This window comes from Chroicocephalus ridibundus, chromosome 9, assembly GCF_963924245.1.
Source record: "Chroicocephalus ridibundus chromosome 9, bChrRid1.1, whole genome shotgun sequence".
Classification (NCBI taxonomy): domain Eukaryota; kingdom Metazoa; phylum Chordata; class Aves; order Charadriiformes; family Laridae; genus Chroicocephalus; species Chroicocephalus ridibundus.
In genome coordinates, this window is record NC_086292.1 from 49,053,255 (window position 1) to 49,072,103 (window position 18,849).

General features: G+C 42.5%; 1 protein-coding gene across 8 annotated transcripts; it reads left to right on the forward strand.

The window, feature by feature from the left end:
* The first annotated feature begins 155 nt into the window (after positions 1–155).
* KIF23 (kinesin family member 23) lies at positions 156–18,100 on the forward strand. Of its 8 annotated transcripts, none has more exons than XM_063347034.1 (24): positions 156–265; positions 410–479; positions 609–737; positions 2,539–2,644; positions 3,328–3,464; positions 4,089–4,198; positions 4,787–4,957; positions 5,886–5,927; positions 6,367–6,479; positions 6,626–6,747; positions 7,322–7,424; positions 7,750–7,829; positions 7,920–8,039; positions 8,575–8,734; positions 9,273–9,440; positions 9,669–9,826; positions 10,204–10,377; positions 11,064–11,243; positions 11,613–11,918; positions 13,833–14,063; positions 15,081–15,163; positions 15,462–15,543; positions 15,656–15,726; positions 17,311–18,100. In XM_063347034.1, exons 1-24 carry the CDS (start codon positions 255–257, stop codon positions 17,324–17,326), a joined length of 2,943 nt encoding a protein of 980 aa, XP_063203104.1. In that variant the 5' UTR covers positions 156–254; the 3' UTR covers positions 17,327–18,100. The 8 variants fall into 8 exon arrangements, 7 of the variants coding, with proteins under 7 accessions (XP_063203104.1, XP_063203107.1, XP_063203106.1 ...); XM_063347035.1 differs by having other exon boundaries at positions 180–265; positions 413–479; XM_063347037.1 differs by lacking the exon at positions 11,613–11,918.
* Positions 18,101–18,849: the final 749 nt, after the last annotated feature.

Here is an 18,849-nt window from a genome sequence, read left to right on the forward strand (position 1 = left end):
GCCCCAGCGGGCCCAGCAGGGGGCGCCCGCGCCGCAGGACCTCGCCCGTTGGGGTCGCCATGGCGACGCCTGCGGCCCCGCGTCGCCGCCGTGCGCTGCGTAGTGACGCTCGGCGCGTACGCGCGCGCTGATTGGTTAAATTTGAATCGCGGCGAGCGCGCAGGCACGCCGGTCGGGGGCAGTGCCGGAGCCCGGGCCGAGAGGCGGCAGCGCCTGACTCTATCGCGACAGCCCGCTCCCTCCCCCGCCGCGACATGATGGCGACGTAAGTCATTCCCCCCTCCCCCAGCCCCTGCTCGGCGGCGGGGCCCGGTTCGTCCCGGGCCCGGCGGGGACTGGTTGGGCTCGGTTCGGTCCGGCGCCTCCCGGTCTTGCGGGGCCGCCCCTCACGCCTCCCTCCTTCTCCCAGTAGGGCCAAGAAGCCGCGGAGGCCGATACTGAAGAAGCCGTCCAACCCCAGCCTGAGGGACCCCGTGGGGGTGAGTGCGGGGCCCGGCTGAGGCGGGGGGTCCGGGTGGCGGGGAGGGGCCCTGGGGGCTCGGCCCCTGCCGCCCTCCGGGGCTGCTCTGAGGGACGACGTGCCCTGTGTGTCCCCCCTCCTCCCCCAGGTGTACTGCAGGGTGCGGCCGCTCAGCCGCCCGGACCAGGAGTGCTGCATCGAGGTCATCAGCGACACCACCGTGCAGATGCACCCGCCCGACGGCTACAGGATATTCCGCAACGGGGAGTACCGAGAGGTAACGGCTTGGGGGGCGGCGGGGACATCCGTGTGCCCTCCGCCTTGGGGCTGTTCTCGGCTGAAGGGGCTGCCTTCCAGCCTGGAATTAGGGATCGAGGTCCTTTTCCCTGCTGTTGGTGTTTTCCGCTGGCTTGAGGTGTCTCTTGCAGTCTGCAAATCAGCAGTTTGTGCTTTTGGGAAAGCGAATTTTCAAAACCAGAAAACCACCTAGAGGAAAAAATGCACCCTTAGTCATTAAATATGTTCTCCATACATGAAAAGGTTTTTTTCTGCAGGGTGGAGGAGGGGATAAAAGGAGCAAAAGCAAAGCTGTCAAATATTTAGACTGCTTGAAGGATCCCAAACTTAAGTTGGGCAAAAAGCAAATGCTTCCCTATTTATGGAACGGGAGGGGGAAGCTGTAGGTTATGCACACAAAGCTGTCGTGAAGGGTGGAAAAGTAGCAGGTCACAGGACAGTTCATATTATTACTTGTTCAATACAAATGTCTTCTGGAAGAGGAGGGTCTAGGTCACGCATACAGAATAAGTAGCCGGGGGACTGTAGCACTGAGTATGCTTTGGTAGTGAAAAAGTTAACTGCAGGTTCCCAACACTCAAAATGAGACAAGGTCAAGGTGTTTCTAAGGAAAAAAAAAAAAGTTAGTTGGGATGCAGAATACTTTGTTTCCAATTTCAGTATGGGAAATTCTTATAGGAAGTACATAAAGTGATCTTCAAAGGCTTAAATAAAATAAGCAAAGATTAGTTAAAAGTTCGGTAAACAAACCTTTGCTCAAAAACTTAAAATATCTACATAAGCAGGTGTTTTGATTGAAAAGTGACCAGATTAATAAAAAAAAAAAAGTATACTGAAAACCTATGGCTGTAAACTGAGGCCAGACAGGAGAAGACACAAGCTTAAAACAAAATTATGAAATGCTGGAACAACCTAACTTTGGCCATTGTGGGTGTTCCTTTGCTCAGTTCTTGTGTAGGTGATGGTGGGAGCTCAAACAGAAATTTGAGCTTGAAGCTGGAAATTGTGAGAGTCTCTAATTGCTGTGAGGTCAGGCTTTGTGATTGTTCTGGTTATTTCTGGACTTAAGCTCTGTAAAAATGAGACAGTTGCTGCTTTTTGTTATTGTGTGAGCTGATGCAGGCAGGACACGGGAACAACCACAAAATCATGGATGAAAGGCAAAGAATAAATTTTATCTTGATACCTTGCGGATCGGGGAATCCCTGAAGCAACACCTGGGCGGAGGCACGCAAGCAGGGGACGCAGGCACCGCAGAGTGAGAGGGAGTCCTTATTAGCAAGAGAGTGAGAGCTCAGGCTTGCTCTTTTCACCTGCATTTCAAGGATTCGGGCAGGCAGAGTTTTTCACTGACCTTTGATCATCTTCAACAGCAGTGCAGGAGTCTCGGGCAGGTTCAATAAAATGCCCCTGAGCCCATCACAGGCCTACTTTATTTAAGTGCAGGTGTTGTACTTGTCAAGCACATAAGACTAAAAAACAATTCGTGTGATATCTGTATTTTCCAGCACTCCACGTGCAAGTCACTTGAGAGTGTTTACTGTCCTCCTCGCCAATCTTCTGTTACTTTCCGACAGTTACGTATATCTTATTCTCAGAGTAGTTACATTGGAGTAACTGCCCATGTTCAAACACTGATATAATCCTAAAGCAGAACCTTTATCGTTCTGGTAAGCAGATGGAAAACAGTTCTAAGGTATGAAACAATGAAGCATTTTGAAGCAGTTGACTTCTGGACAGGGGTACTTAAGGTTTAGGATGACGTATCTCTCTTTCTCCAGACACAGTATTCATTTAAAGAAGTGTTTGGCACCCTTGTTGTTCAGAAGAAGGTTTTTGATGTGGTGGCTAAACCTCTAGTAGAAGATCTCATTCGTGGGAAAAATGGTAAGCTAGTTCTTGTTCTCTACCACTTTTCTGTGTGTCTACCGTGCATTTTCTTGTATTGCTAGGATTTCATATGCCTCAATGTTTTTTAGCTTGTCTAGGTAAAAACACGTATACCTTGTTTGCAATGAGAATAGCTCCCCTTTACAACATCCTATTTACCTTTCTTATGATGTGCGTGTTACTTGTGTCAAGGTCTAATCTTTTTGTACACCATTAACTGGAGAAGAGTTTCTTTTGAAGAAAAGGATGACTTATCAGCCTAAAGAATGATTGTGGAAATAAATCAATTCGTAGGGCTTGATCTCCTGGGCGTGGTTTGATATTACAATGTTGGTCCTTGAAGTATCTGGCTTATGTCAGACTCCTCAGTAACACTCAAAAGAAATCAGCCTTCCACACCTGGGACTTAGTGGCTTCCTTCCATTTTTCGTTTTGGCTTCCAAATGTGCTCTTCCCAGAGAGGGTGATAGGTTGTAGTTGAAGTGGCTATCAGTGAGAGATGCAAACATCATGATGACAGTGGCTTTTGATGGGCTGGAATAGTTTGGGGTTTTTTTGTTAACTGTTCAAAAGGAGTCATTGTTTTTTCCAAATACATTTGACCCAAGAAAGACAGTATGATTTTAACAGCGTTGGGTTTTTTGAGGCAGCAAGCGTGACTGTGTAACTGTCCCTCCTAGGTCTTCTTTTTACATATGGCGTGACAGGCAGTGGAAAAACACACACCATGACAGGGTCTCCTGGTGATGGAGGACTTCTCCCGCGATGTTTGGATATGATCTTCAACAGTATAGGACCGTTCCAGGCCAAGCGATTTGTGAGTAGTTTTACACTGAATTCTCCACTGGATAAAAAGTTCTGTTCAAAGTGTTTATCTCCTGTCTAGTCAGGTGACTGGAGCAGTTTAAAAAGAAAACCAACCAAAAAGAACCCATCCCCTTGAGATTTGAAGAGCAGGGCCAAGGAGGCAGGTGTAATAGCTGGGACAGACACTTCATGAAGACGCATGGTCTGGCCATTCTTACAGCTGTCACTCTTTCATCAATTAACCTTTTTAAAACAATAAAAGGAAAGGGGAAGCTTTCTGAGTTATGGAATGAAATCCAGACACGAGATACAAAAGCCACATGAAACTGTATCTAAAGTCATATAGGAGATAATGTGAAGCTTTTCTTGTGGTCAAACATCTCTGGAGTTTTGCTATCTAAAAATATTTGAAATAAGTATTTTCTGTGGGAGCTTTTATGAAATATTGCTATCTGGGAAATATCTGTTTTCTGTCAGATCTACTTCACATTAGCCCACAGATTGAGCGTTAGTGAGGGGCATGGTATTTGTTTGTCACCAGACAGCTTGACCGAATAATTTTGCTTTGGCCAACACATCATGCTCTCTAGTGTTTGTCATTATACTGTCTAAACGTCCTATACTCTTTGCTCAGGTTTTTAAGCTTGATGACAAGAATGGTGTGGATGTCCAGTGTGAAGTAGATGCTCTCTTAGAGCGCCAGAAAAGAGATGTCATGCCTGTTCCAAAACCTACACCTGGCAAGTAAGTAGCTATTGTAACAGGCAGAATTAATGTAGTTAACATAAACCACAGTAACAGAATAACACTTTCAACTTACCTTGGTCTCTATCCTTTCCTTGAAAAAATGAAAGAAAAACATTAAGGGAAAGTTAATGCATTTCACGTGGTTTGAGCAAGTGCATAATTAAGTATTTAGATTAGAAGACTTAGAATCAGGCAAGAGAAATCTATCTATTTTTTTTTGTACCTGCTAACCCATGAGTATTTGCCGAGTAGAACTACTGTGAAGTTAAACTTGAGGATATTTTGCAAAATGGTGAGATTGCCGCATAGAGGATAGAAATGTTGACTATCCAGGAATTTTGCAAAGCATTTCTTACTGCAGCCAAGTACAGTGGCGGCAGATGAAAGTTTATCTACTTAAACTTTTCAGGGTCCTGTTTTTAACTCTAATGTGACTGGATGTGTTGTCATTAGCTGCTAGCGTGAGCGCTTCTATACTCAAATTATACTGTCAATAGACTTGCTTTTTAGCTATGTAGTCGCTGTCTGACATGTTAGCTGGCTGTGGATGCTCCACTACAATCACTTATTGGGTGTGTTCAACAGGCGACAAATAGACCCAGAAATTGCTGATATGATCAATGTGCAAGATCAGTGCAAGGTGGAAGAAGTGGATGAAGATAACGTCTACTGTGTCTTTGTCTCCTATATTGAGATCTACAACAACTACATATATGACCTCTTGGAGGAAGCTCCCTTTGATCCTATAAAACCAAAGTGAGTTTTACAAATACTTTTGTGGGAACTACAATATGTCTTTGCGGCTGTAGTCTTGATGAGTCTGGCTCAATTCATGGGAATCACTTCAAAAAAAAAATCACGTGAAAAAGATGATGGCAAAAGAGTCTAGACAATCGTATTTAAGCGTGCCAAATACTGATGGTTGTTCTGTTGGTGCTCCCTTCCCCATTATAATGGGAGATTAATAAGCAAATATTTAATTTGTTAGGCAGCGTGTTGTATCCCACTGAGCTTCTAAGTCTGTTCATGCTATCCTGTAACTACTATTCCTAGCAGGTGACTGCAGCTTGAAGACTAAGCCGTTCCGTGGCTGACACTTTTCTCCTGGAAAGTGTATTGGATGACAGTTGTTATTTTGTTGTTGCTTTACAGTTAATGCAAGTTTGCCTGTTATTTCGCTTGATGCCAATCACTTCCATAGAAACAGAAACAAATAGTCTCATAAATGAAATCCTAGGTATTTTTTGGAAAGATTTGTACTTGGCTGGTGTCTAAAATTGGTAAATCTTGAGAACTTCAGAAAAACAGTCTGCGAATTAAACTTGGAATATATATTTTTTTTAAATTCTAAATCCATTAAAGAAAACCCTAGGCTTATCCAGCATTACATGTGTTAATTAAAGAGTTGGCTGATTTGCAAAGACTAACTAGAGCAAAACGTACTATTGCTCTGAAACATCAAGAGCTGCCTCCAGAGTGCTAATTCGAAATGAGTTTAAATATCTGTGACTGGTTTTTAAATAATGAAGTTATTTGGTTTAGTTTTGTGCTTATGTCCAAAAATCCACCTGTGCAGAATCTTGGATTATTTCTATTTGTGGAAGCTACAGTGTGTTACATATGAAAAGACTTTAGACGCAAGCTGAATGAATTAATGTTTTTTTTAACCCTGTTTTTTTGGTAGGTGGAACAATTGCAACACTCCTGTGCGAAATGGTGACTTTATGTACGTGCATGAGTGTATTATTCCCAGTATTGAAAAGCCAAATTTTCTTTTAGTAGAAGCAGCAAATAAACTGACTGATTTCCTGTCTCTTCTTGCTTTACTAGCAAATATAGAACGCTGTTGAAGCCATCTTGCTTCTGTATGAGTGTACGCATGTAGAAAAACAATAGCTGCCATCCAAACCCATGCTTTACAGTAAGAATGGTAATTAAACGTAGCTTCTAAATTAAAGCAGTAGCTGAAGTGTAACTAATCTTGGCTGAATGTGTGTGTCCATGTACTTGTACTTCCTCTTCCATCTGCTGTATGGATAATTGGCATATTCACTCTGAATTTTGTACTTAAACAAAAGAAAATTTGCATGACACAATGTATTGTTTTAAGGAAACTCCACTCAATTTTAGCGGTTTGTTTTTTTTATTTCCTCCCTATCCTTAAGACCTCCGCAATCCAAAATACTTCGTGAGGACCAGAATCACAACATGTATGTCACAGGATGCACAGAAGTAGAAGTGAAATCTACAGAAGAAGCTTTTGAAGTGTTCTGGAGAGGTAAATCTTAGAATAGAACTTCTTAAATTCAGCATGGATGTGTAATCCACGACACCACCACGCTGAAAACAAAACTGGCTTAGCCAGGTGGCAAGCCTGTTAAATAAACGGGGTTTTGGAGGGATTGTTTTTGTTCTTCTAAACAGGTCAAAAGAAGAGGCGTATTGCGAACACTCAGCTGAATCGGGAATCTAGTCGCTCTCACAGTGTTTTTATAATAAAGTTGGCTCAGGCCCCCCTGGATGCGGATGGAGATAAAGTGCTACAGGTGAATTCTGGGGCAGGCTATCAAAGGGGATCTGTGCGAGCGTATGCATGTATTTGGAGGTTAGAAAAGGTGGTGAACCTTGCAGCACGGCCTGCCAAAACAGTTGCTGTGTCTTGAGCGCATGCATCGTGCTTGCCAGCAATTTCATTTTGAAGAAAACAGAGATGATTAATTTTCTAATCTTTGGCAGAATTGGTCGTCTTTTTGTGGTGAAAGTAGAGGATTAAAATAGAGTGCGAAGCTGCTTATTCCTTTGTTCTTTACTTCTGCTTCTTTTGAGCAAGAACTGTTAAGAATCTAAAACCTGGAGGATTTGAACGAGTGCTGTTGTTATATCTATGTTGTGGATGAAGACAGAAGGCATCTGCTAAACATACTTGCAGAAATAGCCAGTGGTGCACAGCTTCTTGCATTAAAGGCTATAAAAATACCTTCAGATTTTATTTAAAGGCGCTATGCATTCTCTTTAAACATGCATGCTGGTTTAGACTTGGGGGGTGGGGTGGTCCTTGCACCCTGTTAGAAGGAATATATTGCTAATCTTTAGCCTAACGTAATTTGTCCTCTGTAACAGGAGAAAGAACAGATCACTTTAAGCCAGCTGTCTCTAGTTGATCTGGCTGGAAGCGAAAGAACTAACAGAACAAAAGCCGAAGGGAACAGGTTGCGAGAAGCAGGTACGTGCCACCTTTAGACAGCCTGGTCATTTCATGTGCTAATATATGCTCGTATTAGTGTTGTCTCCTAGTAAAGACATCCCAGGGGGAACTGCAGTGTTCTGTTATGATGTTCGGTTGTCTGATTTGATGACCTTAAATCCTCCAGTTTGGAAACCACAAGTTTAGCAGCACTTGCTCTGCTACTTAGATCGGTTGGAGCAGTTATCTGTAACAAATATAACTTAAGTCCACACAATTTATTCTTAACTAAATTGCTGAATAATTTGGGAATGTTATCCAAATGGCTGCTTACAGAGATTTTTGTCTTGTTTTCTTTTCTAAGGTAATATTAATCAGTCCCTAATGACATTAAGAACATGTATTGAAGTTCTAAGGGAAAACCAGATGTACGGATTAAATAAGGTATGCAACTCATTATCTAATTATCTTTTGATTTGATTAAGATCTGGTGTAATGAAAGCTTACTAGATCTTTCATGTACTTTATTTTAAGATGGTTCCATACAGAGATTCCAAACTGACTCATCTTTTCAAGAACTATTTTGATGGTGAAGGCAAAGTGCGTATGATTGTATGTGTTAATCCTAAAGCTGAGGACTACGAGGAAAGCTTGGTAAGTCTCTTGCAGATCTTACCTCATTCCCTCCTACTCTTTTTTTTTTTCATGTTTGTTACTGAATTCTTGTACTTCGTTAATAGATGAGAGGAATGATAAATTTGTTGCTTGGGCACTTTAGGCAATCAAATATAATATTGTAAGGTAAATGTGCCCTCTAAGTCTTATTTTTCCTCTTAAATGTTACAACTGCTACTTGCTTGTAAAATAGGAAAGGTTTCTCTTATTTACAGAGGTCCAAAGAGCCATGTTTAGGTGCTTAATCCTTACTATGACAGTATTTGCAAAACCTTCAGCTATCTGCATAGTCGGTTTCATGGTTCCTTGGGCGCTGAGTTTGGGGAGGTGTTCCTGGGAAGGCTTCTGGTTGCTGTGCTTCAGGATCTCAGCTAGCTACTTGGGAACGACTGGAGATTATAGCTTGGTAACGTCTCCTCTGATGCTTTTATTGACCGAAGGTATCGCTTTCAAACTTACGTTGGACTGCATCTGGTTAGTCTTGCTGTTGAGCTTGCATTTTGTTCTTTTGTAGCAAGTCATGCGCTTCGCAGAAATGACGCAGGAGGTCGAAGTTGCGAGACCTGTTGACAGACCGCTCTGTGGCTTAACGCCGGGACGGCGCTTTAGGAATCAGGCCTTCCAAGAGGAACTCTCAAGGAAACTGGAGATGCGGGGCGGCCCAGTAGATGCAGGTAAATACTAGAATGTAGGTGATGACAGCACAGGCTTTTTCTGTTGTTAGGAGTTGAAGGTTATATTAAAACAAATTATTTGAGCCTTGCAAATGCAAAAGGAACTTCATTTAACTGTTAATTTTGAGCCTTGTCTGCAATAGGTCCCGCTGTTTTCATACCACAGCGCTCTTTGTAGTATAAACTCAGTTCCTGTGTACATGTTATCGGTGATGAGTTGCATTCTCGGGCCCGTTATTGCAGCCTCCAAAAGGAAATCGTGCTGCGGGTGATACTTCGATGTTCTTGTATGCTTAGGGCCTACTTTAGAAATCAAGAGTTACCTGGAGGCATTATAAAGCAATGAATCGAGAATGTCACATTTAATCTCTTCCCAATGCTATCATCTCTTCTGAAAACTTCTAGTTCTCGTTAATTATTCTAAGCTCTGTCTGCTTCGTGATACCGTGGGATGGATGATCTGTGGCTGTGCATTGTCAAAGGGAATTTTTCTGTTCTGTAGCTTGCTGACAGACTTCCTTGGCTTTAAATCTTACAGAAACAGAAGAGCAATCTGTTTTAGAAACAATTCTGCAGAACTTTCCTCCATTGCCCACATGTGAGCTATTGGATATTAATGATGATCAAACACTTCCAAAGCTTATTGAAGTGCTGGAAAAACGCCATAAACTACGACAAATGTTGATAAAGGAATTCTCCAAAGCTGGTAAGAATTTGAACATAAGTGTGGAGCTAGATGGTTTTTGGCATCCTTATTACTACTCAAGGGTCTGTTCTGTACCACCATAAAATAAGTATCTTGTCTAGATCGATCATTTAAAAAACCTTTTTTGAGGTAATAACTGGTAGTGTTAAAATAGTAGGAGAAGAAAAGAACTGCTTTTGATATGGTGGAGATACGGTGAGGAGATAAAACATATCGATTCTCTTGCAGTGCTTACCTTTAAAACAGTGCTGCAAGAATTTGACTGCAGTGTTGCATCCAAGGAAAACTATATTAAAGGAAGACTGTCTGAAAAAGAGAAAACAATAGCAGGACAGAAAACAGAGATAGAGCGCCTGGAGAAGAAAATTAAAACTTTGGAATACAAGGTCAGTTTTTTCATTGCCTAAAGCTAGGCACAAAATGTGCTTTTCTAGGTCCCATTTGGCAAGTTTCTTGACATCGGAAGTTGCTTGCAAGATGGATACCAGAAAAAAGATTAAAAGTATTTTGTGGGGAACTTTACTGAACGCTTTTTAGCTTTTTGGTTTTAAGAGGTGCTTCTTAATACCTTAAGATGGGTAGCTTATAAGGAAAGCTGTAAAATCTCTGGTACTTTTTGGAATGTGGACTATCTATCTGGATATAGTTGTACAACAGCTAATATATTCTAGTATATGTTAACAATCAAATATAACTAGCAATTCTGGGCTTAGATGGTTGCACTTCTAAGAAGCATAGCCAAGTCCTTCCTCTCTTCCTCCAGATTGAGATCTTAGAGAAAACTGCAACAATTTATGAAGAAGACAAGCGTAATCTTCAGCAAGAACTAGAAAGCAAGAGCCAGAAATTGCAGCGTCAGGCTTCTGACAAGCGTAGATTGGAGGCACGGTTTCAAGGCATGGTGGCAGAAACAACCATGAAATGGGAGAAGGAGTGTGTGAGTACACTGCCATATCCATTAAAAATGTGTAATGGAGCAATGCTGGGGGGAGCTGGGCCTCTTGGTTTTGTGAGAATTTTTATATAGTAGTAGCATTAAGAATGGAGATGTGTTTGGCTTCAGTTATGGACTTGAACAGCCATTTTGCACTTAACTCTTATAAATATGGTATGATAAGGCAAATTCCTGAAGGACTTTTGGTGCAGCTCGAGCAGCTCTCTTAAGCACTTGCTCACTTCATTTCAATACCTAGAACTACTTCTTTCGGATTTGTGGCACTTAAGGAGGGATGCTCTTGTTCTGTTGGTTGTCAGTCGAAGCCTAATGTCAGGTTTCCCCCCTATCCTCATGTAAACTCTTGCTCAGATATGCATTTGGCAAGCAATAAGGAAAGGAAATCTGAGGGATTAACTTTTACTGCTGCAGGACTATTTACTACTTCAGGACCATCGATAGAACTACAGTTAGACATGCTCCAATTTGTCATAATTTAGGAAGCAAAATGGTTATGGCATTAAACACGGTACTGTTACAATCTGGAAAGTCTTTCTTTATCTTGATATGTCGTCGTTTCCAATAGCTTTTATCTCAGTGGGGAAGAACTTCGTTCCGTGTGGAATATGCTATTCCATTCAAACTTTCAGCACAGTTACTTCATGCTTTTCCTCGCTTGTCTTTGTTAGGAGCGTCGGGTAGCAGCAAAGCAGCTGGAGATGCAGAACAAACTTTGGGTCAAAGACGAAAAGCTGAAGCAACTGAAGGCCATTGTTACTGAACCAAAAAATGACAAGCCAGAGAGGCCTTCGCGGGAGAGAGACCGAGAGAAGCCTGTTCAGCGATCAGTGTCTCCTTCACCAGTACCTGTAAGTTGCCTTTAAAACACTTCTTGATATAGGGAAAGGCGTATTTATAAGAATGAACTAAAGTGCAGGCCAATTCTCTTCAGTGGTTAAAAAATAGTTCCCAAGCACAGAATTTGGATAATGTAACTTGATTTGAATTCTTCGTCTCTCATTGTATTTATCAGTGCTCTTTATTTGCGCTCGTACCTTCTAACGCTATTCGTTTTGGAAGAATACCTGATTCTTAATGCTATCCCTGCAACACTGTACGTGTCTAAACCATAGCTTGAATAGCTGAATTGTAACTGCACATTGTCAGTATCTATTGTTTTATTGCCTTACAAGTTGACGGTTCTGTGTGTTCACTAACTTCTTTCCTGTTCTCTCTAGCCTTCTAGTAACTTTATTGCTCAGGTCCCTAACAGCCAGCAGCTCGTGAGCAACCCGCAGGTTCACAGGCGTTCTAATTCTTGTAGCAGCATTTCTGTGGCATCCTGTGTTATGGAATGGGAGCAGAAAACCCCTTCGCACAAGCATACCAGTGGCACTTCTAATGCCAGGAGTAGACAACAAGAACCAGAACAAAGTAGAGACTGTTACACCTCAGACAGAAGGCGAGGGATGTGCTGGACTGGAGTCATTGAGGTTCCCAGGCGTAGAGATGAGCTAGAAATAGAAGAGGATCAATGCTGCAGGGTTAGTGCTGCTCCTGTCAAAAGCTAAACGTAGTGTTGCTTAGTCTGGCTCAAATGCTCATCAACTACCCTCTTACGTTGAGCCCACCTAACACAGATGGGAGTCTTCCCTTAAACAGTATTGTCCTATGAGAAATACATTTCAAAGTTGAGTTTCACCACTTGCTCAGTAGAATGACTTCTTAACTTGATGTTTAGAAACTCTGTAAAAGCAGCATGTGCGTAGCTTCTTGCTAGTGAGTAGATAGGTCTTGTAGAGAACTCTGAAGTAGCTATGCTTTTTCTCTAGTCCTTGTGTTTTAACTTGTGTCTGTTTCCTCAAATCTATCTTGCAGCCTGCAATTTACCATAGTCTGTTTGGGCAACTTAAAAGGTGGTCTCATGAGCCGTGTCTGCAAATGTCTGCTGGAAATAGTGCTTGGACAAACATCTCATTTGTGTGACTTAACTTTAACTTAACTTAGTCTTCCCTAACTTTCACATCTGCCTTAAAACTGTGGGCTTTGCTTACAGGTGGGAGCTTTTTCTCTCATTAAACTGGTGCGTGGAAATGTTTGTATCGGTGGTGTCTCTGTCATGTTGTGGCACTGTCGCAGTGGCTCAGGTAAATCAAAGAGAATTATACAACCCCAGCCTCCTGGGAGCTTCTCGAGAGGAGGAAAGCGTATTGTGGTATGATTCATTTCCGACAGTGTTCTCAGAGCTTCTGTCGCTTGCTGGCCCTTTGAAGTAAGGGACATGCTTTTAAGCAACTGCTATTCCAATGAACCGATACAGGAAGCACTGTCAGCAGGGCGAGGGATGTGGGCTCTGCCACAGGAAAACGTGACCAGTAGTAGCGTGCCCTCTCCTTAGAACAAAGCTTCTAAGGCACCTTGGCAGAATCGTTTCAAAATACCATCAACAGAAATAAGTACTTGCCCACTTAAAGCGGAGGGGAAAAAGTATTGAAATTCTTTTTTTTAATGGAAGATTTTTGGCTGAAAGCCACATTTCCCTATATACTCTTAATTTTGAAGAGCTGCTTTGGACTTGTAAGAGGCTTATCTGTAAAGGGTACATCCAATCTCATGTCTGTTGATTGAAGAAATCCTGATTGATGCTCATCACCTGAAAATACAGTGGATATAATTTGCAGTCATAGGTTTGGATTGTGTAACCCCCCCGTGATTTGGAGGTGTCTGGCATTAGTATGTAAGTGGAACAGAGAGTCTGCAAAAACTCCTTCAAAAGCCCATTCAAAGATCTTGAAGGCAGACAAGTTTTTAAACAAGTTTCCAGATATTTTTTTTCTGATTTCCCTGAGCAACTGACAATAATGTTCATAAAATAAACATGTGAGCTTCAAGCACTTCTCATGGGTTTCCAACAGCTGAGTTGAGAAGCAATAGCACTAGGACGGGGGACGCTTCCTCTGCTCCACTCAGAAGTGTTAGGAGGTTTTGTATCCTTCAGAGATGTTGGAAATCCATACTCAGTCTGCTTGCTTCGCCACCTCAGCCATACATTTTGATCCATGAATGCACCCATGGAAACACAAATGTCTCTTTTCTGGTTGGTTAATATGTTCATAGCAATCTGTTTTGATTTGGAAACTTGGGAGGAGCGTTACCAAACATAAAGATGTCCTCCTTGAGGAAACTTGACTAGGTATGGAATGCAACAGATTGGATAATGCTGGACTAAAATTTACAAGAAATAGGAATTGGCACAGAAATAATCTGTTAATAATTTTATGCAAGGCTCTTGGTAACGGTGCCTTTCAGGATGCACTCGTAAAGCGTTCTAGGAATGAAGCTTTGATCTTCATACAAACACATCTTAACCAGACCTGCAAAGTTCACTTCTGCTAATGATATCCTTTGAGAGATTTACTATGTGCTGACTTCTTCTGATTCTCTTCCACTCTGATCAGAATGCACCTCCGGTTCGCCTCAGACACAGACGGTCGCGCTCAGCTGGGGAGAGATGGGTAGATCATAAGCCACCTTCTAATCTGCCCACTGAGACAGTCATGCAGCCGCATGTCCCCCACGCCATCACGGTGGCGGCTGCAAGTGAAAAGGCACTAGCTAAGTGTGACAAGTATATGCTGACGCACCAGGAGTTAGCCTCTGATGGGGAGATTGAAACAAAACTAATTAAGGTAAAGCAAACACCTTCATCATGAACTTGTGATAACCCTGTCAAAACCTATTTCTGGCAATGTGTTTGTGGTCGGGCTTGCGGAAGGGTACGTTCGACTCAATCTGCTGAGGAATTTTACTTGAAAGTTTTGTGCAGTCGGATTCAAGGGAGCCTTTAAAGTCTGAAAATACTTTTCTTGAACTTTGTCGTTACTTCATATAAACCATTACAAGCTTATCTCAGTCATTGTTTTCCTTGAAAGTAATTAAGTGGGTTTTTTCCTCTAGTAACATGCAATAGTCCATTTGTAGTGAAAGCTTCTTAGACTTGTGGCTGCAGCTAATCTTGTGGAGTCAGTTGTCTTGGAGTGATGTTATTCGATTTCCACTAGCGGTATGAGTAAGCTTGCTGCCGTGATGGATGCTCAAATGCTCCAGGACATAATTTCTAATAGTCAACTGACAAGCAAATTGGTGAGACAGACTAGGCTTTGAACGCTTTTAATGCTTGTGTCCCAAAATGCTGACTGTACTTACCTAAGGCAAATTGAGAGCTCTTTGTACGTTGTAGCAAGAAGCTTTTGGTTCATTTTTCTTGTAGTCCCAGGCCTTCCACTATTGCCTTTTTTTCTGTTTGTGTTTTTAAAAAGGCCCTCACTCCTGTAAGGTAGACTTGTAGGTCGCAGCGATGTTTCCAAAAGCAAAGTCTTGCATAGCTGACCACCTACCTGTGGAATGAAACTATTGGAACTAAGCCAATGACCTGATCCCTGTAGCATTACTTCGTCATTGTTATCGTACAGAAATCGTTTGTCGTAGTAGCGACTTCCCTGTAGGTGTCCTGCATGACCATCAGGGTAGATGGTGTTTGCCCTTTATTGTCCTGTGTATAAGAAGATATATAATGGGGGAGGTGCGCATACGCTTGCAGGCGACTAACCTGCAAGGAAATGACAGTTGTAAGCACTTAAGCTTTCGTGTGAAAACTGGCACCGTAGCCGTCATACTGACCTTCTTAAACTGCTTTTGGTTTCCAGGGTGATGTGTTCAAAACCAGGGGTGGAGGACAGGCTGTGCAGTTCACAGATATAGAGACTCTGAAGCAAGAATCTCCAACCGGGTGAGTTGTCATCTTAATTTTAGGTTTTCACATTGCTGGAGATCTGTCGCTCCGATAGTGTGTGCGTGTGTGTGTGTAACTGCTGCTGGTCCAAATGATTGAACAGGAAGTTGTTGCGTCTAACGTGAAATCATATAAAGGTAACTCAGGCTTATAGATACGGTGCTGCTTTTAAGGTTGGTCTGCTGCTGAGAGCAAGGTATTTATTTAGAAAATATAAAATGTATTCTTGTGTGTGAGAATCTGCCAAAATACGGGATGCTTGTAACTTTTTTTCACTCACATACTCCTCTTTCAGTCGAAAGCGAAGATCATCCCCTTCTAATCCTGACCCACCTGAGGATGCTGCGGAATCCGAATGGACTGATGTAGAAACCAGAGTAAGCTAAACAGGAAGAAGGGGGAGATCTCATGCTTGATCTGCACGAGAACTTGGGGTAATGCTGATAGCTGGGGGGGTTAGCAGTAGAGACTGATTTTGTGTCTCCTCAGTGTTCCGTGGCAGTGGAGATGAGGGCAGGGTCAGCTCTTGGACCTGGATACGAGCATCACGCTCAGCCCAAGTAAGTGCATCTCTCCTTTGTAGCTGGGGTATTGCATTCTCTCCTGGTAACATCTAAAGTGAGATAAGTATTTTTTTTCTCCCTTGACCTGACCGCCCTCCCTGCTTTAGGTTTGGGGTGCACGCCTCCTTAATACTGTAAGATAAGCAGGCTTATCCAGTGTTGGAAACTGGTGACAGGACAGATCTGTAAGAGACTCTAAGCAGAATTATTAACGTGTCTTCTGGGTGGAACTCTGGCATTCGGTGCAGTGAGCAAAATGTCAAGTTTGATCTTGTGCTGTCTTGACTGCAAAAAGCTGGGAACTGTAGGATGCCTGGCACTTCCAGAGTGGCACAGGGTTGGGGATGGCAGTGACTAAGTACCAAGCTGTATCCCTCTTCTTCTCCCCCCCCCGCCTTTATCAGATGCTGATGTAGTAAAATATATTCATTTTTATATCTTGAGATAAATTTAAATTAAGTAAAGTTACAAGTGCCTTAGGGTTCATTTCAGTATGGTTTAGGGAGGACGAAACTGAGACAACTGGGGACTATACCTAATGGTAGTCTCGAATGTAGCTGGTCCTCCAGCTGCTCTCTGCTGTGTAATTGTGAGGGCACCAGCTAAGGGAGCATGGGCTCTAGTCATGCCGGAAGAAACTTTCCTCTTTCAAACACATAGACAACAATCTGAATTCTTCAGATTGCTGTCTTACCATTCTTTAACGTGGTGGGATCAGTGGCAGTTACACACGTAAATGTAAGTTCACCACGTCAGAAGTCCCAATTTCTGGCAAAAAGTCCAAGTGATCCTGTAGTTTGTGAGGCTGGTGCCCAACACTTCAGCCCCATGTCTAACAAAACACTTGGTCAACAAAATATATGCTTCAGATGAGAGAGTTTTGTCGAACTAGGTGTTGTGGAACCGAATTCAATATCCAGGTTTGGCCTCTTGCAGATAGGTGCTGGCAGTGCTGTGGAAGTCGCCTATTCAGCTCAGGGGAAGAAAATTTGCAGTTTTGCAAGACATGTTGACAGGCAGGAGAGAGGGCTGGAGAGGTAAAGAGGTTTCTGTGAAGCCGAAATCGACTAAACTTCTTGCATTTGGAATCCAAAAAGTTTAGAACTGTAGTGGAAGGGTATTTCGGAGAGTATCTGACACTAGTAATCCCCCTTTCAGATAAGGTGACAAATAGGTGCCTTTCATGCACTTTATTACATCCCTTATTGGAAACTGGGACCTGCTCAAGGTGGCTGCTGCTACTTGCAGCCTTGCTGCAGCCTTGCAACGTTGTAGTAAATCCTTTAGTTTTGCCTGTACGTTGAGTTGGAGCCTATATTTATTTAAACTTATTTAATAATTGAAATAAAACTTTGATTTTAAGCTCATGGCTGTCTAAAAAAGAAAACAAAATCTTGTTTCTTGCTAAACGAGCTCTTTAGTTGTGTGTTAATTGTAGTATCTTAGCACAGGACGTGTGTGACACTTATGCATCCAGCAGAATAGGTAAACGGGCTATTGACTACTGTTAAAGAAAACTGCCGCTCTGTGAAATCTGACTTTTATCTAAAATCTGGCACTTTATTATTTTTTTTTTTTTAGGCGAAGAAAGCCATGAATTTGATGTACTACTGTGTTGGAATCCTCTTGATTTTTATCAGACTGATGTAATACCTGCTGCCAGTGATAAACTTGACACACTGCTTTGTTCTTGCTGCAGGCCTGTATTTTTAGAATGGCCTGTGCTAGGCAATGGTTAAATGGGAGAGACTTTTTTTTTTTGATCCCAAAGAAGCATATGTGTGGGTGTGTATATCTTCAATAGATGTAGGGGAGTTCTGCCATTGCGTCCTCTGGACTTCTGAGGAACGCCTTCTGTCTCGTATGTATGAAGCCCTTGTTATTAAGCTGTATCTCTGTAGACTAATGACACAAGGCTTTTGCCTTGCGTGTTTTTTCAGCTTTTTCTTTTTATAGTGCAAAAAACTTCCATTCTGGACACTATCCCTTCCTTGTCAGGTCCTCTGTTTTGAAGAGGCATAAATGCTGCTATTTATTTAGATGCAGTAACGCACTTTAGGAGTGTTTCTATGCCATTTCATATTTTATTATAACTTGCAACAGCTTGGTAATATGGATTTCCTCTTGGAACAATTACCTTTGATTATTTAATACGCAAATCAGCTTGTGAAAACCATTTCAATCTTCAGACCTTCATAGTAACGAAGGGAGAATACTGAGTGATGAGTAACAGTGACTTGACATCAGACCTACTTCATTTTGTAGTGCAAGGAAATAATTAAATGTTTTACATCTGTAGATACGGGGTAAAAGTAATTTTCTCACAGATAAGGTGTGAGCTTTATACGTGTGGCTCTGCAAACATGTTAAAATAAAGACTTTCTTTCAATGGCTCTTACAAACAATGTTCTTGTTGCTTAGGCGTATGCGAAGCTGCAGAAGCTACGGTAAGCCCCGCGGCATCTTACCTGCTCTTGTGCAAAGAGCTGTGAATGGATGCGCCTTTCGGGACACATCTGAAGCTTAAACCAGGGAATTGGCTTGGATCCCAAGATAGGTTTTGGACAACCTTATCTTCAGGGCTGCCAATCGCTTTCAAGGGCAGCTGGTTCCATTTTGAGTGAGTGGTTGCCTTGTTAAAAGATACTGAAGCTTTGAGGTTTTTCCAGCATGGGAAAAAGCTTTTGTAACTAAGTAGCTTTAAAAAACCAGGGAATTTCTAAAACTTTTTTTAAGGGAGAAGAGTGAATATATGAGTGCCTGTTCGTAGCTGGTATAAACAAATTTATTCTTCAGATAGACCATGAAAAGGCTTATGTTCTGAAGAAACACCATCCCTTCCACTGGTCTCTCAGCTCCTCAGCTGGAGCAGGAAGCTGCACAGCAGCAGTAACGACTAGCACTAATGCTGTCCTCCACGGTGGCATCAACGTGAAGAACTGGCTCGATTGTAGTCACTCTGAGAAAGCACGCGGCAGAGCGTTGTTATTCTATTGCCTTGAGCAGGCAGTGCTGCTTAATGGTTTCAAAGACTTTCTGCCCTGGCCTGGGACACCAGAAGCCCTGGTTCAAAACGCTGGGAGCAGAGCGAGCTCTGTGGCAGGCAGGCGCTTGGAGCAC